The 22,601-nt window shown below is 37.4% G+C and overlaps 1 protein-coding gene across 7 annotated transcripts in view; it reads left to right on the plus strand.

The window, feature by feature from the left end:
- The window catches only part of ATG7 (autophagy related 7), a 122,331-nt gene that overhangs the window by 13,136 nt on the left and 86,594 nt on the right, over nucleotides 1–22,601 (plus strand). For all 7 annotated transcript variants that reach the window (XM_080386144.1, XM_080386146.1, XM_080386147.1 and 4 more), the window contains exons 9-17: nucleotides 54–175; nucleotides 1,259–1,349; nucleotides 3,208–3,352; nucleotides 3,955–4,113; nucleotides 10,920–11,114; nucleotides 16,290–16,493; nucleotides 16,744–16,859; nucleotides 17,583–17,658; nucleotides 20,970–21,050. In XM_080386144.1, coding sequence (XP_080242270.1) covers nucleotides 54–175; nucleotides 1,259–1,349; nucleotides 3,208–3,352; nucleotides 3,955–4,113; nucleotides 10,920–11,114; nucleotides 16,290–16,493; nucleotides 16,744–16,859; nucleotides 17,583–17,658; nucleotides 20,970–21,050 — 1,189 coding nt within the window. The remainder of the gene's footprint in view (nucleotides 1–53; nucleotides 176–1,258; nucleotides 1,350–3,207; nucleotides 3,353–3,954; nucleotides 4,114–10,919; nucleotides 11,115–16,289; nucleotides 16,494–16,743; nucleotides 16,860–17,582; nucleotides 17,659–20,969; nucleotides 21,051–22,601) is intronic.

Genomic DNA, 22,601 nt, shown 5'->3' on the forward strand with positions numbered 1-22,601 from the left:
TTTCCTATTAAAGAAGTTGCATGTCCCTGTCTTTATCTTTTTTTAATTGGCAGGGGCAGCATCCTCCAGTCAGTTGAAGTGCTCTGCTTCAGAGATAGGACCATGCAAGGGGTGAGAGACATAACACACAGCATTATCTTTGAAATAAAACTTCCAGAGAGAACTCTTGGCTCAGGTAATCCGTTTAAAAAAAAACAAAAAAATCCTTTCCCATTTTTTTCCCTCTCCTCAATCAGTGTGAAGATGGGAAAAAAATTAATAATACTAAATCATTGCTTATGCTAAGTTATCTCAAATGCATTTTAAATTGTTTGAATTTCTGTTAAATGTCTATAAAGGAAATGGTTCCTTCTTCAAAAAAGAAAGAAGAGACCATATTTTCTTTTATTTTTTTTCTCTTTATATTCTGTTTCTGATTTAAAAAAGAAGAGTCCTAGTGTCATACAAAATACAAAAGCCAGGCAATTAACCTCTTTTTTTTCTTGTTAAATTTGTATGCAGGCCCTCAGCTAGAAAAAATGCATATGATAGTGAATTTATATGATGCAAACTTCCCTGTATATTTCTAAAATGATAGAAGTCTGCTAGAGTGGGAATTGTTTCTTCAATCCCATAGTGAGGTAGGCAGATGTATGTCCAAGCAATAAACTTGTAACATTAGAACATAATCTTAAATTCTGTCTACAGGACAGTATCACAAAATTTCTGTTTCATCCAAGAAGTTCTGAATACTTTGGTTATTTTATATATATATACATACATACATATATATATATAAAAAAATATAGTTATTATATAATTAGGATATATAATTCTTTACTGAATTTATAGATGGGGTCTAGGGAACGTGAAAAGATGGTTGAACTTTGCAAAATATACTGAGTTCTGAATTACGGATTTACTGAGTTCTGAACATACCGGTCTGACATTAAAGATCTGGAGGCTTGATGAGGAATGATGCCATCTCTGTCCTAAATTTGAAGCAAGCTGAACAGACAAAAGCAACACATCAAACACCTGAGAGTAAAGGACTTCTCCAAGAAGCAGTGCTTTCGGTTGATGTAAAACAGGAAAATTTGTATAGCAACTTACACTAGGTCGTTAAGATGCAGATTATTTAAGTATAGGTTTAGAATTTGTTTGTTTTTTTCCAAGAAGGTTAAATCCAACAAAATTTCATTATTCTGTCCTGCGATATTAAGGCTTTCATTCTTTCTTTCTTTCTGCCTTTTTTTTTTTTTTTTTTTGTGTCAAACAGGTTGTCCCAAAGCTGTTGGATGGGAGAAAAACCCAAAGGGAGCCATAGGTCCAAGGATGGTGAATCTCAGTGAATGCATGGATCCAAAAAGGTCTGTTTATTATCTTTTCAGTTTCTATGGTTTTCTTTACTTGGGCTTAAGGCATAACAAGTTGAAGTGTGAAGTTCAAGGACTATCTGTCTCTGTTAGGTAACAATATGCAGTAACATATACTGTGCATTGTTTGGATTGTCGTATTGGAGGTAAGGTCTTTAATAGAGTGGAGTGCACTGCATGCAGCAGAAATGTTTGCAGTTTTTGACTCTAGCTTAAAATTTCAAATGCATTATATTTAAAAAGGAGTGGAATGTAGCTCATAGTGTTACAGGCCTGTGGTTTTCATAGAATTATATAACTTGCAGGTTATTAAATAATGAAAATAAGCATGGAGGAAAGTTCAGCCTTTTGGAACGGTTACGAATGTGACAGGAAAGAGCTCAGGAAACATCACCTTAGTGATTTTTATCATTCTGTACATCATGTATGGGCAATGGATTGAAAACAGCCTCATTGCAGAGCCTGTTGGCTCATCTGCTTTCACGGACTACGTGTGTGTTCTGAACTTTGAAACACTGTGGGAGTGTGTTGATCTAATGATTTAGATTAACATTTTACTTACCAAGCTAAGCCATTTTTATCTTGCAGTTGTGGCAATTCACAGTATGTTCATAAGATATTAGAGAAGGTTCATTTGAGAGTTCTTAATTCTTTAAGTAAATGCTGTAAGTAAACTTGACCTTTACTTGTATGCATGCTCACTTCTGTTAATTCCCACAGAGACTGTTGGTAATATGCCAACCTTGGCAACTGCCATCTTAAATCCTCATTGAACAAAAAATTTACTGGATACTGCAAAAGTTTATGGTGTATAAGGGAATGAAACTATCAGGAATCTGAGAACTGTGATGATCTGACATGATGGGAGTTTTAACACCCTCTGTTCTGAGAAATACAAAGATCTGACACTAGGTTGAGCATGGATTTCCTACCTCATTTTCTTTCTAAAACTTTCACAAAGAACTAACCATGTTTTTTAGGGGGCAAGTGTAATATTTCATGTTAAGGACAGATGTAACTGAATACAGGAAACCAGTTAATTTTAAAAAAGAACAAAAGGTTATGGACAGATAGTCTCTTGTCTTATCACTCAGCATCTTGGCTGAGATGCTGTTTTTGTTTTCATGCTTGCATCATTTTGTTACTAAAATTTTAATTTTGGATTGTCACCTTTTTCAGAAGTCCTTAGAGACTTTTTCAAATTCGTTAGGAAATAAGTGGCTTTAGTAGATTGTATACCAAGTCCAGAGTGGCTAACTGACACCTTTTCTGTATATCCTAGCTTTTGAAAGAGAACATTTCCTGCCAGAATTTCATGGTTAATAACCATGTTGTCAAATGTCTACAAACTTGTCTTTTTATTCTTGTTTCAATAGTGAATTGCTCTTTTGTTTTTGAGCAGTGCAGTCGGCTTTTATAAGAACGTTGATTAGCAGTGTTCAGCCAACACATTGGTTATAAGAGGAGGTTCCAAGGAGTGTCAGGAACTGTGTGTGTATTTATATAGAACAACTTTTGGCATCTGCTGTTTGCCTGTTTTTTCTGTGTGTCTGATTGGCAGATTGGTTAAAATTTTGTGGTTAGGACCCTTAAAGAGCATACCATATGTGTCACAAGCAAACAAGCAACCTAAAAAAAAAGTTCTGAACTCCTTGCTATGCACTGTATCATTAGGTGGAAGTATGCTTGGGGGACTTTGTTTTTCATATTACCTGTATGTTGCATTGTTGAATTCTTTCTCTCCTTTTAAAAAAACCCAAAACTGAACTTCTTCAGTTGAAATAAAAGTAATTGGTTTGTTGAAGAAACACAACAACATTCAGAGGCGTGTTGCTATTTATTTCGTACATAGGTTAGCAGAGTCATCAGTGGATCTTAATTTGAAATTGATGTGCTGGCGGTTGGTGCCTACTCTTGATTTGGAAAAAATTGTGTCTGCCAAGTGTCTGCTTCTAGGAGCTGGTACACTGGGTTGTAGTGTTGCAAGGACCTTGATGGTAAGTCCTGAGTTAATCCTAAAAATAATCCTGTTTCTTGTAAATTCTGAATTTTTTTTTTTTGAGCCGCTGCAATGGCACGTAAGGGAAAAAATGTATTCTTTTTATTAAAGTAAACATCAAACATATTAGTTGATATTATAAATTGCAGGAAAGAGGTAAGATCTGTAGCCAGTGGAAATAACTTGGAAGTTCTGCTGATGGTAGAATAGTAGATATAAGATAATCTGAACAGAATAGTAATTTATTCTGAATTTACTTAGAAAGAGTGAACAAGAAATTCTGGAACAAATTATCAAACTAAAAAGATCAAATTCACAGTGAAGCACTTGAAGTAACTGTGTTGATGTTTGCTTTCAGGGGTGTTTACCACATCCGACTGAATTCAGTAGGGTTTTAAGGGATTACTATTGGATGATATATTTTGGACAGACTAAATTTTCTGTTCTTACTTTAGTGCAAGTATAACGTTGTTACTATGAATAACTTCAAACCCTTGATCTTTCCAGAAAAATTGGACAAAACTCTTGAGTTTCTGATATTACTCTAAAGTATGTGGCTAAGCCCATTGTATTTGTTACTTAAATTACTTTCTCGTTTAGGGTTGGGGGGTCAGGAAGATTACATTTGTGGACAATGCGAAGATCTCCTACTCCAACCCAGTACGACAGCCACTGTATGAGTTTGAAGATTGTCTCAGCGGTGGGAAGCCTAAGGCACTTGCAGCAGCAGACAGGCTACAGAAAATCTTCCCAGGAGTGGTAAGATCAGTATTTCAAATGTGTTAATATGTCCCTTGGAAGAGAACCAGTGACTTTAAATAACTATTCCAAGTTCTAATAATTAAGCCTTATGAGTGGGAAAAATACTACACAGTTGTTGATTATTGACAAATTATAAGCATTGTACTTCAAGTACGCTGTACCTGTTAAACTTTATTGAGACAAAAAATACTTGTAATAATGAATATAATTGAGGATCATTTGAATCATCTTGTAACTTGTTGGTGGTGAAGTAAAATTTTTTCCTGTCTAGTATGTCCTACGGAACTTTCAGTAGTGGCTGCTTTTAATACTGTGTTTTCCCACTTTGCTCTTAAATGTGAGTTTAGACATATTAGTTGCCTATTACAGGTTCAGAAGGTCTTGAAGACACTAATAAATGTATTCTTGAGATTTCCTATTATGCTTTACACTCAAAATTTGCAACCTTATGTAAGTTGCTTTTCTACATTAAAGGCAAATACTTTAACTTCCATAAAAGGGAAGTAATTCATAGCAGCCTGGAAAAAATATCAGTGTTGGCCTTTGACCAAAGTACTCTTCTTTTTGGGAGCCTGGTTGTAATAACTTACTATCAAAATGAAGTAGTTGAAAGGGAACAAAAGACAATAACGATTTTTAAAGTTGTTTTAGAAGCTTTATGGTGAAAGAGCCACCAATGGCAGCCTCTATCCTCTTTGACTCCAGGGATGTGTATCATATATACATTATTCAGTGCACACATTCAAGCACACCTAATCTGCAATGCTGAAAACCAAGTAGGTTTAAAAACAAACCCTACAAATGTTTGCAGTTCTCTCAGTTTCCGTCTTCATTTGGGGAAGTATTGATGTGGCCTATATAGACAGTGTCTCAGCTTGCTCTATCATGAACAACATTTTTTTTAATACTCATCTGGCATGTGATAGAAGTCACTCAACTGTTTATAGTTCTTGTTTTGGAATTGAGGCTATCTTAGATTGGTAGCTATAGTTACCAGAGCTCAGCTGGCAAACAGTATCTTAACCACTTACATAGTAACAGTAAGTCATGCATACTCGTTATGCAATTCTGTATTTAAAATGCCCCTGATTATGTTACCAGTCAAAATATTAAGAGTTACAGTGTGTTATATAGATTTTTCCATTATTGATGCCCAGCATTGTGAACAACCTTTACAGAAGATAATTTCTAAACATTTTTATGTTTGTTTAGTTTGACCCAAGGATTGCTCTGAGCTTTTATCTGCATTGGTCCTATTATTCTCATTATCTGTGAAATCAGTATCAGTACTAAGTAGTAGCTCAATAAATATTTGAATATCAAAAAATGATCCCTAGTATGAAAAACTGCTAAACATTTCACTTTCTGAATTTTTGATAAGTAAATCAGAAGAGACTCTCTGAAAGTTCCTAGAATTTTATTTAACCTTGCTGCACTGTAGTGTTACTGTTACTTGGTGCTATGGCCGTGGTTTAACCCCAGCCGGCAGCTGAGTGCTATGCAGCCGCTCAGTCACACTCCCCCTGCTACCTCAGTGGGATAGGGAGGAGAATTGGGGAAAAAAGGTAAAACCTGTGGACTGAGATAAGAACACTTCAACAATTGAAATAAAATAAAACAGTAATAATAATAATATACTCATAAATCATAGAATGGTTTAGGCTGGTATGAACCTTCAAGATCATTTAGTTCCACCCACCAGCCCAGGTTGCTCCAAGCGCCATCCAACCCAGCCTTGAACACTGCTGGGGATTGGGCATAAACAGCTTCTCTGGGCAGCCTGTTCCAGTGCCTCACCACCCTCATAGTGAAGAATTTCTTTCTAATATCTCATTTAAATCTATCTTCTTTCAGTTGAAAGCCATTCCCCCTTGTTCTGTCGCTACCTGCCCTTGTAAGAAGTCCCTCTCCAGCTTTCCTGTAGGCCCCGTTAGGTACTGGAAAGTCATTATAAGGTCTCCCTGGAGCCTTTTCTTCTCCAGGCTGAACTCCAACTCTCTCAGCCTGTCTCCAAAGGAGCGGTGCTCCAGCCCTCTGATCATCTTCATGGCCCTCTTCTGGGTCACCTCAACAGATCATTGTCCTTCTTATGCTGGGGACCCCAGAGCTGAATGCAGTACTGCAGATGGGGTCTCAGGAGAGCAGAGTAGAGGGGGAGGGTCATGTCCCTCAACCTGCTGGTCATGCTTCTTCTGATGCAGCTCAGGTTTTGGATGCCTTTCTGTAATAGTTGTAATGAAGGAGAGACAAAAAGAGAGCATGAAATAAAACCCAAGAAACCCAAGTGATGCACAATACAACTGCTTACCGCCCACTGACCAATGCCCAGCCCCTCCCCCAGAAGCAGTTGGCCCCTTCCAGCCAGCTCCCCCCAGCTTATATATTGAACATGATGGTCTATGGTATGGAATATCCCTTTGGGTAGTTTGGGTCAGCTGTCCTGGCTTTGCCCCCTCCCAACTTCTGGTGTACCTGCTCACTGGCAGAGCATAGAAACTAAAAAGTCCTTGACTGAGAATAAGCACTACTTAGCAACAACCCAAACGTCAGTATGTTAATTATTATTTGCAGACTAAATGCAAAACACAACACTGTACCACCTACTAGGAAGAAAATTATCCCAGCCAAAACCAGGCGAGATAATAATTTAGTTATAGGACTATATAACAGTAGAACAAGTACTGAGAAGAAAGCATCAGTGCAGTGTCACACAGAGCACCAACATGATGCTAACTAGGGTTTGTGTCACGTAATTTCTCGCTTCCTAAACATGAGAAAATGAAAACAGGAGTATTAAGAAAGAATGAATGGTTCATTTAGAAGGAATAAAAGCTGTTTGTGGAATCCTGAATGATACAGTTTTGCATGTAGAGATAAAGATCAAAAGTTAGTGTTACGAATGGTGGTGTTAGAAATAACCAAGAAAGCAAAAGACCAGGCTGTACTATAGAATCTTGAGATTGTGAGGAGGCTTTAAAAAAAAAAAAAAAGTTAAATATAACCTGGAGAAGAGCTCCCAGTAATCAGGGGGAACCAATAACAATGCTTTAGTGAGCCTGTATCAATAAGTGTAGGGACATTTGTTATACACAGAAAAAAAATAATTTCCTGTTCAGTAGTAGCATATACAATGTGCAATGCGTACTGTAAGAATTTTTTCTCTACCATATGCCTCAAAGGTTGTGCATCTACCACTTGATGGTACCTCTACCACCTACCACTGTTTTTCTAGCACATTATCTCCATAGTATTATGCATTCTCTTTTGTTTCCTGGTGCCATGGATGGGTCGCATCTGATCAGCCTTCAGGTTATAAAAATCTCCAGATCCAGTAGCTTCACATCCAAACAGTCCCAAAGCACCAGGACTTTACCCAGGCCAATTAAAGGCTTATTGTCAGTCCCGTACTCGGTCTGCTGCTTAAACCTCACCACTCTCACATGCCGTCAGCACGATATTAACTATTTGAACCAGAGTTTTTACTGTTAAGCCCTGTTAATTCTTGTTAATGCTAACATGTTGTTTCTTTGTATATTTACTGATGGTCAAACATGATACCTCTTCTCCACAAATGTGAAGCTACTGGATCTGGAGATTTTTATAGTCCAGCTGACTTTGCTAGACTTCTCAAAATGGAACTGCATTTGTTACTGCAGACTGCACTGATGCTTGTCATCAAAACCATATTTATCAGTCTAAATGTCCTTGAATGAAAAATTATTTGTCCTGGATTTTGAGCCCACTCATTTCTCTTATACTGAAGGAGTAGTCAAAGCTGTCTCTTGCTGTTCAGAAACTCACACAGTCCTTTCAAGCCCATGGGAGTCCAAGCAGTAATGCTGGTTCTGAAGGCATTTTTGAACAATTGGTTTTACATTTTTGTGCAGTTCACTTGCAGTTTAATTTACTTTCTTTGATTTCACTGTGAGTAATATTTTGCACACAAAATGCAATTTCTCCTAGTTGACTTTGAAATGCTTGACTTCTCTATGTAAATTCTTTTATTTTTATTTTTTTAGTTTTACATCCTTTCTAGTTGGAAGAGAGTAACCACCTCATCATTGCAAATGAAACAAGAAATGGCATGGAGCTTTGATTTGTTCCATTCCACTTCTAAGATTATGATTAGCTGTGGCTTAGAGTTTTATAATATAAAAAGAAGGGAGTACTCAGAAATAGCAGAATTTATGGATTCCCAGCCTTTTATGACAAGTAGGTAATGCACAGAGTCATTCACCTAGCTGCTGTGGAACTTAACTTTATTGACTGTCTTATACAGTCATTTTCTGAAGTATTCAGGCATGAAACTCCATTGTATTCAGCATTTTATCATCCTTTGTACTATATTGCATGAGGGGACCACTTTACATAGGTATTTCCAATAGAACAATTTAGTGATGGCAGCATCACATTTCTTGATTTTCTGTGTACCTTCCCATGGCACACTTCTGTTCAGGTTTAAATATATTGAGCACAGATATCTTCTGAGTGATCGGAGCCATGGTTTAACAAAATGGAGAAAGTTGATAGAAATGTGAATAAAAATGAGGGAGAAAGTTATGGTAGCACCACAGATTGCAGTGTTTTGATGTCTGTTTGCTTTAAAAAAAACCAAAAAAGCCTGAAACACAAGCAATGGATTCTCAAGCATGGCTTTGGTCACCTCTCAATGAAAGTGTTGAAAAGTGCGTTATCTTTTATGATTTTGCATGTCACTGTAGTCCCTTTTTTTCTAATACTTTATGGTAACTAAATGTTATATTGTTTTAGGTAATTCAGAGACATTTTAAATCTTTTGTGAGTATGACGGTTCTGGTCTTAAAATCTAAGCCTTTTTGTGAGCAGTCAAGCAAAACTTGTGTAGAGACTCCTTGAGATTTTGTAATTCTGTGGGATGAATGAGATCTGTCTTTGGGGATATATGAACATCTACTTCTTAAAATAATATCCATGTGCCATTGCAAGGTACCCTTTTAGCTCTTTTTGCCCACATTTGACTGCAAAAGCATACCTCAGCTACCTTTAGTTGCGACTGGTGTCTTTTTTTCAAGGGACAGTTATTCAAGTAGAATTGAAGCTATTGAAGCTGCTGGACTCATGTATTCTTACAGCTACAGTCACTAGATAGTTGTTGTTTTTTCTGAATTCTGTTAAGATTTTAGTATTTTACAAACCTTTTTACTGTATTTCTGTGCAGCTAGCGTATAACTTATTTGTTTATTTGTTCATTTATTTTTTTGAAACAAAAATTGACCTCCAAAGTTGCCAACAGTGTCAGTTATCTAATAAGTCAACATTTATGTGCAGTACAGGGGCTTGATGAGTTATGCGTAAATACATCACCCATATATAGCATGGATTAAGTTTTGTGTTCCTGCCACAGCTCTTTGGAGGTGATAATGACAATAATTACCTAATGTCTGCTGTTGATACAGAGCTGTCCTCACTGGGAGACAGGGGAGCTGCCCTGTTAACAGCGTATAGGTCACTGTGGACTCTACATTTTTCCCCTTGGGTGTGAGGGGAAGAAGGGGGGAAAAAAAGGGGTGTATCCTTTGATATGGTTAATGCAGACATTACCCAAATGCATTTCCCCAAGCTGCTATATGTGTCTCTTTATCTTCAGGGGTATTTATGATGTTCAGAATGTATACTTTCCTGGTTATTTGGCTCACCTGGATTTATGAGTTGTGCATGTAATTGGTCTATACAAAAGCACATTCCACCAACCTTCCTTTCTTCTCTTCCCATGTAATTTTATGTTTGCTAGATCTAGCTTTTGAATTTTGGCTTTTAAATTGTTAGTTGCTTACAGCACAGTGACAAGCAAGTGGCTTTGGCAAGGCCTGTGCTTCTGTAACATGTATGAAGGATCCATTATTCTCTTACAGCAGATGGCTGACAGATTGTGCTAGCATACTTCCAAATGAGTGAGTTAATTGTTTGCGTTGTATATGCATTGTGTATATGCTTATTTGGCTCTTTAGCCATTTTTGGCTCAATATGCCCTGCCCAAATACGGAGTTGGAAGAGGCATGTTTCTGCAATAGGAACAAGCTCTTTCAGCATCTGCATAGTGCAAGCCTCCAGACATCCAAGCGCTGGAGTAACAAGTCTCAGAAGTGATTTTCTTCCATATCAAGTTCACGTATGCCTGGTCAAATTACGTGAAAATCATTAGAGACTGTTGTTCTCCTCATAAAGAATTTTAAACAAAGAGGAGAATGTGTGATACTTTGCATCTGTCTTACTGTAATTGAATCAATACTCAATATCAGAAATGTAAAGTACATCCCATTAACACTGCATGTGAAGTGGCTGCAAAGATAATCCAGGACAATGGTTTTATATAAGTTTAATGGCATGATCATAATCATATGTAACACCTGTTTGCTTGCTTTTGTAGTGATGTTTGTAACCTCTGGGATGAGGAGCAGTTCAGCCACCTACTTGTAGTGATTTCCCAGGCCTAATAAGACCTTCTGAGAGACTGAGCTTGTTAGTGCGGGCACCATGCCACCTGAACATGGTCGGTCTGCTCTCATGACCCAGACTAGTATGTTTGCATTGAGCTGCTCTGTTGTGGATAAATACAGCAGCTGAGCCTGCCAATCCCTCAGAAACGTCAGCACTGTGCTTTAGTGCACAGCCCTGATACACGGAGAGATGTAAAGAACAAGTTGCCATTCTGCCAAACAGTAATTTAATTTGTACTCTACAGTTTTGTATTGAACTTAATGCTAATTCTATTCAGTTACAAAGTTCTCTTTTTAATATGTTGTTTTCTGTCTGTCTCCATCCAGAGCTCAGAAGGCTATAACATGAGCATCCCTATGCCAGGCCACCCCGTGAATTTTTCTGAAGTAACAATGGCACAGGCTCAGAAGGATGTGGCTAAACTTGAAGAGCTTATTGATGCTCATGATGTTGTTTTCCTACTAATGGACACTAGAGAGAGTCGATGGCTTCCTACTGTCATTGCAGCCAGCAAGAGGAAGGTATTGTACCATACTCTGCTAATATCCTTGCCAGTGTATTTCAGCTCTTGCATATCAACCAGCTATGTATACCTAAAAGAACTTGTTGGGAAATCGAAATATTTGACCTACGTGTTGTGATTGTGCAGGATTTTTTTTCTTGCGTTCTGTGGCCTCAAAGATTCTGTATAAGGCGGGAAAAGAGAATGTTGAAAAGAAGAAACAGAAACTTTTGTAATGGAATTATATAGGTTGAAAGAGACCTGTGGAGGTGATGTGGTCCAACTCCCTGTTCAAAATAGAGTCAACTTCCAGCATGTTGCTCAGGGTCTTGTCTAGTCAGTATCTTTTGAGTATCTCCAAGGGTACATATTTCATAGTAAGACTAAGAGAAAAAATTTAATAATAACAGAATCATAGTAAGGAGGACTAAAGTCATTACAGTAATGATTGACTGATAGGGGATGTGAATTGTAGAAATTTGTCTGAAACCAAGTTTTCAAAATATGTCTCAAAAGTGAAAAATTAGAAAGTGAATTCTGCACTTTAAAAAGTATGCCAACACTTTTTTGGTTAAAAGTTAACTTTGCGTTTTTCCTCATTGTCTTATTGGAAAACATACCATTGTGCTGAGCCAATGCACCCAAACTCTGCCTATGACTCTTGTTGAGGTAGTGTTGAATGATTCAGCTGTTCCTGTAGCTTAAAAGTAATACCCTCATGCTACAGGCAAAGAAAAAGGGAGGGAGCTGCAGTACATTAAGATTATGAATTTTTATATTAAAAAAAATTGATATCTGAAACCTTATAGATTATGCTCTGTATACGAGATCAGTGAGACAATATGCGTAAATGCTTATATACTCAAAATGTCTTTTGTGGTCAGCATACAGTCCTGGTGATATGAACCAGACTGAGAAATAAAGCATAAGCTTAACCAAATTTTTCAGGAAGAATCAGAAAAGCATATGGGGAGAAGATTTTGAGCCTTTTTTCCTGTCCTACAAATCTTACTGAGGTTTAGATCTGAATGATAGAGACTTTAGTCTTGTGTGAATATTGTTCTTGAAAACAGTGAGGCATTCAAACTTCCCCTGTGAAAGAGTATTCTAAATCACACAGGGTTCTGGAAGCAGCATCTTTCTCCAAATTAATGGTGTTGAAAATATGGTTTTGCTGAAGAATCCAACTAAATTATCCTGAACACTTACTTGCTATCATGATGTAGACTTCAGTAAAACAGTCTCAAGTCATCTTGATATTTCTTAATTTAAGAATTATACAGTTTCATGTTTGCTCAGTTAAAATAGCACAAAATCAGAAAATGCAAGTATTAAGCTTTTAACATGTCAGCTTAACCACAGTGCTCATCCTGTGCAGGTTGTGGTATAAATGTAATGATGTCCATAGCAATTTATTAAGTTGTGAACTTAACACGAGAGTAAAAGAAAACATACGTGTGTCACAGCTGAGTCAGTATTGTTATTCAATCTTTGATTTTTGTCTTTTCTAACTTGTGTGATTTTCCAGCTATGACAGTTCTAGTTTCCTAATAGTTGTTAGTTTTTTGTAGTTTCTTTTCTTTGTGTTTATGTTATTTTTTTTTTTTTAAAAGGACAGTAGAAAGGAGAGAGAATGCAGATTTGTGGTATTTGCAACCTAGTTTTATCTTACAAATGCCAAGTATGTGCCCCTTTCTGAAGTTTATGTTCATCTGAACATAACTAAATTTCCTCTGCACCTGCTTTGCAAGCAGGTTTTTTCCAAGTCAAAAAATTATCTTTTTTTTTTTTTTTTGAAGCCAAGGTCTTAAATTATTTTCTTCCATTCTTTCCTTCTTTTAAAAAGATTTCTGATCCTGAGCAATAGGCTTGTATGTCTTTGTAGCTCAGATGAACTTCCCTTTGCTAGTGAACTATGCTGCCAGTGAAAATATCAGTGTGTCCCTTAGTGTGGACTTCAGTGAGGTATAACTTCAGGTGTAACTGAGTGTATGTACCTTCATAACTATCAGTTCCTACTTAATTCTACTGTTTTTTCTGCAGTTTGCAGCTGTGGTCTTTCAGCACTCCTTGAGCTGTTTAAAAACAGCACAGAACTGACAAAAAAAAGAGGAAGTTTGCAAAGCTGAATACTGAAACTGGAAAGTGCCAACCTGCTCTTTCATATGTATGAGGATTGGTAGTTGTAAGCAATATATGCAGTTTTATGTGCAGCCCCCCCCATCTGGTTCAGTCAGGATAGGGTTCTTCTAATAATTTTTAAAACTTTTGCTTAGTTAGCAGTCCCCCGCTGCATTTACCTTACAGTATTCAAATCGTACTTTGAGGGCAAATTTTATAATTTCTTTGTGACAGTTCTCTGCTACTTAGTGGCATAGTGTGTCTGACTGCATCTTAGTTACTTGATTTTCATAAGATCACTTGGATGTGAGAAGATGGATTTCCCTGTCACTGAACAAGCACAGCACTGAAATCTCAAAAAGTGCAATCTTGAAATGCTCATACCTGCTTTTCAGTGTACTTCAGGCTGATAAATATTTGATGAGAGCTGTGCTTCAAATATGAATAAACATTACTGGGAGACAGCTCTGCGGAGAAGGACCTGGGAGTGCTGGTGGGCCAGTTGCCCACGAGCCAGCAGCATGCCCTTGGGGCCAAGGGGCCAGTGGGACCCAGGGGTGCGTGAGGAGGAGCGTGGCCAGCAGGGCGAGGAAGGGGATCCCCCCCCTCTCCCCGGCTCTGCTCTGCCCTGGGGAAGCTGCACCTGGAGTGCTGTGTGCATCCAGTGCTGAGCTCCCCAGTTCCAGAGAGACTGGGAACTACTGGAGAGGGGCCAGTGGAGGCTACAGAGATGATGAGGGGACCGGAGCATCTCCCTTCTGAGGAAAGGCCGAGAGAGCTGGGCCTGTTTATCCTGGAGAAGAGAAGGCTGAGGGGGAGCTGGCCCATGCCCACAGATACCTTAAGGGCGAGTGCCAAGGGGACGGGGCCAGGCTCTTCAGGGGTGCCCAGTGGCAGGCGAGGGGCACCGGGCACAAACTGCAACACAGGCAGTTCCAGCTGAATGCGAGGAAAAATGTCTTTCCCTTGAGGGTGACAGAGCCCTGGGGCAGGCTGGCCAGCGAGGCTGTGGGGTGTCCTGCTCTGGGGACATTCAAACCCGCCTGGACATGACCCTGTGCAGCCTGCTCTGGGTGAGCCAGCTTTAGCAGGGGGGTGGGCTGGGTGCTCTCCAGGGGTCCCTTCCAACCCCACCTGCCTGGGATTCTGTGAATTTGTATGACAGCTGTAAATCTGAGCACTGCTGCAGTTTGGACCCCAAAGTTTCAAAACAGGCACACAGAAAATGAAAATATAGTGAGTGATAATCTCCTCATTAAAGTTCTCCTCATATAAGCGGTACATGAGTAGAAGTAAGAGTTGGTTTCCCCATGTAATCATTCAGTTGCCTTGATGATCTTTGGTACTCCTGCAGTCCTTCCTCTCAAAACAAGTACCTTAGACAAACACAAAACTCAGATGTTGAGTCTCTGTATCAGATGTGAAATCCCTGTTTCTGCTGAACACTGGAACTTTTAAAATTTTACTAATTTTTTTTTTTAAATACATGCCAGAAGGTACGCTTTTCCGTAGTGTCTATAAAAAACAGATGGTTGGTTGGTTGGGTTTTATTATGAGTCAATCAGTTCAAATAGTTGCTGGACAGTAAACTGATGAGAGAGAAAGAGTTTATTGCAGTGGGAAGTGTTTAGCAGTATTATTAATTTCTGATAATACCTGCTGTGCCACGTTATTAATATTTTGCAATGGGAATACCATCTTTAGGCTTTACAGGGGGATGTAGTGAGAAGATGCAATCTCTTACTTGTTTGCTGTAGACCTGGCTGTGCTACCACAGATTCAGCAGCATAGTTCTACTTTAGGACTGAGGAAGGAGTAAACAAAGTTGAAAGTGAATATGCAGAAATTATTTGAAATACCGAGAATGATGAAGAAACTCACAAGCTTACTAGTTAAGATGGCTAATTCTTGACAACTTCCCTCAAAGTCCCTCTTTTAAATAATTCCTGGCTATAAGAATGAAAAATGACAAACTACTGTGCTGCAATTTCTATCTAAAATATTTGCATATCAAGCAGTATATCTTTCCTTATATTTTACTGGCTGCGGTCATTATCGTATAATTGTTTTTGCTTTTTGCTATATCTAAATCATTGCCTGTAAGTTTGGTAAAATCTGCTAGTTTAAGTATTGGTTTTCTGATATTATCATCATAACATACATAGCTTCAGATTACTCTAAGCACTTGTCACAAACTGAAGAGAAAGGGGAAAATGATGACAGTGTAATTGTGTACCACAGCTGTTTGTGCTCCCCATGTGACTAAACAGATGCATATGAAGACCATAAGTAATCATTAATTGCTTTCCTCACTGAGCAGAATTTTTTTTGGATAACAGACTTGTTTCATTGCTTTGTCACACAGCAGTGTTTAATGAGTTGTATTTCAGACCACAGTGAACTGAAAAGACTACACAGAGAATTTCAAATTACACGAAATCTTGTTATTAATAGCCACTGTTGTAGTAAAGTGGCACTTGGAATATTTTAGCACTTAGAGAATATGAATGTACAGAATATGTAACAAACTTGAAAATAAATTCTGAGCTGGAACCAAATCAAACTTTTCAATAATGATACTAATTATTGTATGAATAGTGGGCCAATTTGGATGCATGGATGTTAATTCATATCAGTGCATAGCAGCTTCAGCAACTTTAGTGAGACATTGAATGTTAGTTGGTGTGAACCTAGTTTCAGATGTAAACTAACACAACAGATTTATGGAGTTCCTGGTTTTTTTCTTTCATTACACAAAGCACACTTGCTGACGATTAGAAGGAGTTATTAATTTGTATCAAACTTCCCTGAAAGACACAGAAAAAGGTAATGGTTTGTGCATTTCTGAAACTGACTTTTTTGGTTTGCTTTTTATAAGTGCTTGACAACTAGAATTTGCACCTCTCAGAAAATCTGTTGTTTATGGCTAGGGGGATAGCTATGTAGTAAATAGGTCATTGGTCCATCTACAGCATGTAGGGTTTTTTTGACATTGAGTGAATAAAACCTTGAGGCCCTTTTTTCCCCTCCCCTTTTGTCTTGCTTAAAATCTGTTTTTCTTTGTTGTTCACAGTTGGTCATCAATGCTGCATTGGGATTTGACACATTTGTTGTTATGAGACATGGACTAAAGAAACCAAAACAGCAAGAATCTGATGATTCATGTTTCAACAATGCCTCTGGTTCTTCTGATCTGTTGGGATCATCACTCTTTTCAAACATCCCCGGCTATAAACTGGGTTGCTACTTCTGCAATGATGTTGTGGCACCAGGGGATGTGAGTAGAACCTTATGCAAATGGTGGTTATATATCTTTTGTTGTGACTTGAATTTTTATTTCCTTTACATGTTTTTTCTTAAAGGGATTTGTTTTATGTTGATATATAGAGGATTAAGAAATAGCTTATCTTTTATTTGGAAGATTAAAGAAATTATTTGCACAGAACTAGAGATGTTTTGTGTCGTAAGGCAGCTAGTGACTTTTGAGTTCCCTTTTTTGTTTCCTTCAGAATTGTCTCTTTTTGTAGTCCACCAGGGATCGGACATTGGATCAGCAGTGCACAGTCAGTCGACCTGGATTAGCTATGGTAGCTGGAGCACTTGCAGTGGAATTAATGGTTTCTGTCTTACAGCATCCAGAAGGGTGAGTCATTTCTGGATTGGCTTTCAAAAGGTGTTCTCTGAGAAATAAAATTATATTAATTTTTTGGGGAGAAGGAGGAGGAAGTACACATTAAGGACAATTCTGTAGGTGTAATGTTGCCTGTAATGTCATGTCATGTATAGGTCATATCTACTATAATAGTGTAATTTAATAGTGTTTAAGAGAGAACTGGGTCATCAATTCTTTTTTTTTTTTTTTTTTTTTTTTTTTGTCTTGGAAATTGGCAGTCTCTCCTTCTGAGTTTAAAAGTAGAAAAGTACTGAGAATACTTCAAAAGCAGCAAGTATTCCTGTTAGTGGGTCTTGGCATTCCTTTGCTCGAGTGTATTTGATAATGAGTTATGATAACTACATGTGCCACATGAAGGGCTTCAAGTTAAGTATTGCAAAGTGGGCTTGATACAAAAATTATTCTGAAATTCTGCATCATGGAATTTAGGCTTGAGTTCTGTCTTTCAAAATCTGTGAAAGAAAAAGTGAGTTAGAAGTTGGACATGAGTATGTTACAAGTCTGAGACTGATTCTGAAAAAGAGTTTTTATATTCCCATGCTGAATCTTACTTACTATGAAACAGACTTTCCAGATAGGTTCCTTTCCAGATTCTGAACTGTAAGCTGTAACAAAATGTGTTGAAACTTACTGGAAATTTTGACTGTTGAGTATGTGGTCTTGTTCTAATTTTCCTTCTTGGATTTTTGGCAGTGGTTATGCTGTGGCTAGCAGTAGTGATGATAGAATGAATGAGCCGCCTACTTCTCTTGGACTTGTTCCTCATCAGGTAAATAATTTGTGAGTAAAAGCTTTTCTTTAAAAGCTGGGAACTGATATAAGGCAAACATCACAGACTTTGCCTCCTTAACAAAGACATAGTGTATGCTGATTCCATTCTCCAAAGGACTGACTCTCCATGTTTGTTAAAAATATAGGTATAAAAATAAAATAAAATCCATCACATGGGCTAAAGTAGTTGTGTTCCTGGCATTGTGTCTGTCTTACTAGTGGCCACACAATTCCTGTTACCTACTTAGCAGGAGTTTATTTGGAGCAGGCAATATGTGAATAAGGCAACCTTTCTGCCTTTTCTGTTCCCCATCAGAACTGACAATATGAGCATCTCAAAGTTACTTTTGTTCACTCTTTAAATCCCTTCTGAGTTTGAAAAAAAAATTTAAATCCAGCCAACTCACAATTATTATAGTTCTCCAAAACAGTTGTGTCCTTATTCTTCTACTCAACCCAAACTCTGGTTACAAATATGTTACTGTTTTTCAAATTGCTGGATAGACTTGGTTTTATTTGTTGTATAGATAACAGTTCTTCAAAAACCTGCCTGCTGATCTTATCCTCGTAATCATATCCCCTGTGATTTTTATCACTGGCTACTAGAAGTATTTTGTGCCTCTTTCATTATGTTGCTATCTGAGTGACTCTGGATGGTTCCGTTGTATAAAGAAATAAGTTATTTGTTTCTAAGTGGTATTTTTAGTTTCTATTGATATTAGGGTTTTTTGTGCTAAGAATGAATCTTGATTCAGAAAAGGATAAAGCTACTAGTATGTTTTCTTTGCAACATCCCGGTAATCACAAGGCCTGGTCTATACAACGTTATTCTGATTTTATTTATAATTTTATGTAGTAACCAGTGTTTAAACGTGGGTCATTTTATGCACTGGGGTTCTCCTGGGAGAACCCTGGGTTCTGCCTCTCCAGTTATTCTGGAGTCTCTCCAGTTCTTTCTCAGGGGTCTCTCTCCCATACCCCTGAAGCTTTTCTGTCTGTTACTGTGGGCACAGCCAGCTGCAGGATTGGCAGGGAACATCCAGTTCTCGCTTGGCTTGTTCAGGTACCTTCAGTACCAGGCATTGTCCTTGCTGGTGCTCATAATCTCTTCCTCTGGAACGTTCTTGACAGTTTCCAACTTTGGCACTAATTGGTAAGTTGGTAATTTCCCTAATGACTGACAGGTTCCTTTAACTAAGTTACTCCCTTATCGTGTGGGGTTATCTGTAGGTAAAACGGTAATGCTGTCATCAGCCAGGGCCAGCCTGGGCCAGCAGCTGCAGTGTATCCCAGGGAGGTTTTTGGATCTCTTGTGTCTCAAATAGGAAGGAAAAGCCAAATCTAAATCTCATGCATTTGATGATCCAGGTACTCCCTTCTGATTTGTCTTTGGAGAAGTTACTGCTTTCTAGTTGAAAAATGAATGTCATAATTTCCAGGTAGTTTTCTGTGATTATCTGAATGTTTCCTGAGATCATATGGGATGATAATATGAAAGATATTTTACTTATGCTAGGTCAGTTTATTTTGAAAAATAACTTCAGTAATTCTGACAGTTGAATCTTTGTGACTCTCACACATATAGAGTGACATTGTTTCAAAATGGTGACTATGCTCCAGACCTCTGGGAAACAGATCTCTAATCTGAACTTTCTCTTAACACCTAAAAAGCAATAGTGAAGAAGTTATGCCCCACTCCCACCCCTCCTCAGCAAAAAGCTAGAAATTTTACATTTGTAGTAATTTTTTTTTTAGAATGTTTCCTAGTAAACTTTAGAAAGTTTACTGTGTGTACTGGAAAAATAATGATCTCACAGTTCATGTATTTCCTGATGATGTGAATGTTAACTGTCCAGTCAGTCCAGTCTGATTTGTTTTATACCCTTATATGATTTTACTTGCGTTATTCTTCTGTTTTGGGCTGTGATTTGAGATATCCATTTCAAATATGGATTTTAATCAGAACACTTTTCATTGAATTATGACTTCTGTCAACCCTATGTCTGTATTTACATTTACATTTAGTGACTATCATGAATGTCTTCACTTTTAGACATTCTAACACAAATATAACTTTAGTAGTAGGTATAAAATGAAAGTATACAGTTTGTTTCAAATATTGTGACATCTGATCCTTTTACAAACTGCTGATTTCTCTTAGCAGTCACCCATATAATCAGCTCAGTGAGTGCAATATTGTCTCCAGGGGTCTAAAATTAACTGTTATTTTCTGATGTGTTTTTTTGTGTTGTTCTTTGTTCATTTGTTAGCCCACTTCTGTGGAAGAAGAAAATTAATTAATGCAGCAGTCCTTTTTATTAAGAGGGTATTCCTTTGTTGGGTAATAGATGTTGCACACTCATAGTCTTAGCCTGTCATAAATGAACTGAATTTATTTCCAGGAAGTGTCTTGGAGTTCCTAGGATAACATAAATACAAAGCAATGTGGTATCCGAAAGACTTGATTTTGTTGTTTTCTTTCTTGTCCTGGGTGTGGGGTTTATTTAAAAATTACAGTATTTTTGTATTCTAACATTATGTATGGCTTGGTGTTTCTACAGAAATACCTTAGTGTTAATACTGTTTAAATTGCTGCTGGCTTCCAAGGTTTATGCTGTTTCAACTGCAGTAAATGTATGGAGTGCATATCGGAAGTATTTTCCATAATGGAATTAAATATTAATTCAGGCATTATTTTATGTATTGGATAGCTGCTTAAATTATGTTCTTAGTGATGTCTTTTCATTGTAGTAGACCTGGAAAGCCACAGAATAAAAAAAGGTGATCAATGGTTCGAATAGTTTATAGCCCATATGATCAAACCCTGCTGTAAAGTGTTTTCAGTGCTGTGTTACCAGAAAAAATGGTCTGGAATTTTAAAATTATGTACCCATAGCACCATATTAAGAACATATTTTAGGGATGTGCGACAGGTAAGGTTTTGGCTTATATGTTATAGGGATGAGAAAAAAAATATTTAACTGGTTATACCATGATGCTTTATTTTTGATCAAATTTTGCAATCAGAACAGTCAAACTCCAGGTGGTGCTGTGCCTCTATTTATGCTTAAATAGTGTTGCATTTAGATAGTTGTGCCATTATTTATATCTATAGATAGAAAACCAGTAACATATATTGAGTCTAAATTATCTGCAGGTGTTATTGGGGGTCACTGTGTTGGAACAGTAATACCCTAGTTATAGAAGATCTTCATCTTTTTATTGAATGTATGTGTCCAGTTCATATTGAATTTTGGAGATGTTTTTTGTGATTGTAGAAATAGTGTTGTAATTTTTTTCATCTTCCAGATCCGTGGATTTTTATCAAGATTTGACAACGTTCTTCCAGTCAGCCTGGCATTTCATAAGTGCACAGCCTGTTCAACCAAAGTATGTCTGAGTTTGTCTGTACTTTATCTAAATGTACAGAATGGTCTTGCTCTAGGTCAGTCTTGGGGTGCCAAGGACTGCTCTGTATTTGGCATTTTCTCCTGCTTCTTTAGGGCTTGGAATCTGTGCTGTCACTTCAACTAAAGTTCTTTTCCCCTCATACCCTTCTTTTTTAGCTGTTTTCCAAATTTCTGTGGCTTCATGTGTTAGCATGCTGCCTCCATGCAAACATTCTATTTCGCTAAAGAAACCAAGCAGAGACTAGGGCCAACATATTTCTGAAAAGTTTATCACATAAATACTGTCAGTATCTTTTAGCTTTGTAGCAAGGGAAAAAATTTGGTATTGTTTTTAGTTTTTTAAGAAATCATTTCCTATGTCCGATGAATAAATATATCTTTGTACTTTTCCTGAACTTAGTATTGTTACAAATACACAAAGTTGTCTAAATTTCTGTTTTATGATACAAAACAAACCTATAAAGAACACTTAAGGAAAAAAAATTACTTCCATAACATTTCTTTATGGAAAAGGCTGTTTCATTTTGATGCTAGCGTTGACAGTCCTGAGTCACCCAACAGATTTACAGCTGTTGCTTGGATCCGAGCTGTGTCTTGCCAGAACACTGGGGCAGCCCACTAATGTGTCTGTGTGAGGCCTCCTCTTCAGTCTTGGAACGTTTTCCTGTACCGTGGCCTTGAAGAGTTTTTTCTGGCAAGTTTTCTATGGCCATGTAGTGAGAGTTCAAGAAATTTTGACTGGGATATCTTGATATGAAGATTCGGAGGTTTTGACTCATGATTTTGACTGCTTGGGAGTGCCGTTAATTTGGTTCACTTTTATGTACCTTGAGACTTACTGCAAGAAGTTCTTCCTGCTTTTTTCATTGCTCTTGTCCTTTACTGTCCAGCTATCAAAAACTCTTGAGGCACTATTGGTTTTTTGAGGACTTGCACAATTTCTTCTTCTACACTACTCCTTTTATTTTTCAAGGCTATCTGGGTACATTAGACAAGTTTTGAAGGACTATTGACGTCCATTTTCTTCTTTCAAGAGTTGAAGCACCAAACTTAAAACTGCTGTTATTTTTAGAAACAGATATCTACCCTCTTGAATAGCTGTAATCTCAGCAGTAGCTAAAACTTTATGATGGTGGAGGCTGAGAAGTTAAGCTGTTAGAATAAGTTCTTTCTTTTTTCTTCTTTTTTTTTTTTTACTTCTTTTTATCTCCAATCCAGGACATATTGATATACAAAAACAATAAAAACATACATCAGTGTAGATAAATGCAGATATCAACTTTTTGTTAGCAAATAATTTTCTTTTGGAGGTCATTTTAAGAGAGACCTGTTTTACATAAACAGACTTGATTTAATAAAAACTGACTTGGATTTTAGCAGCTGTGCTATTCCCAGAGAGATCACTTTTCATGTGGTTTGGGTATTAAATTACTTCTGTGCTGAAAAGGTTGCTTCATTGGCGCATGTATTTCCTTACAGTAGAAGCACAGCGTTTGTTTACTTTGCTAACTTTCTATTTATTAGCATAAGA

The sequence above is a fragment of the Falco punctatus genome (assembly GCF_963210335.1).
Source record: "Falco punctatus genome assembly, chromosome: 4".
Taxonomy (NCBI): Eukaryota; Metazoa; Chordata; class Aves; order Falconiformes; family Falconidae; genus Falco; species Falco punctatus.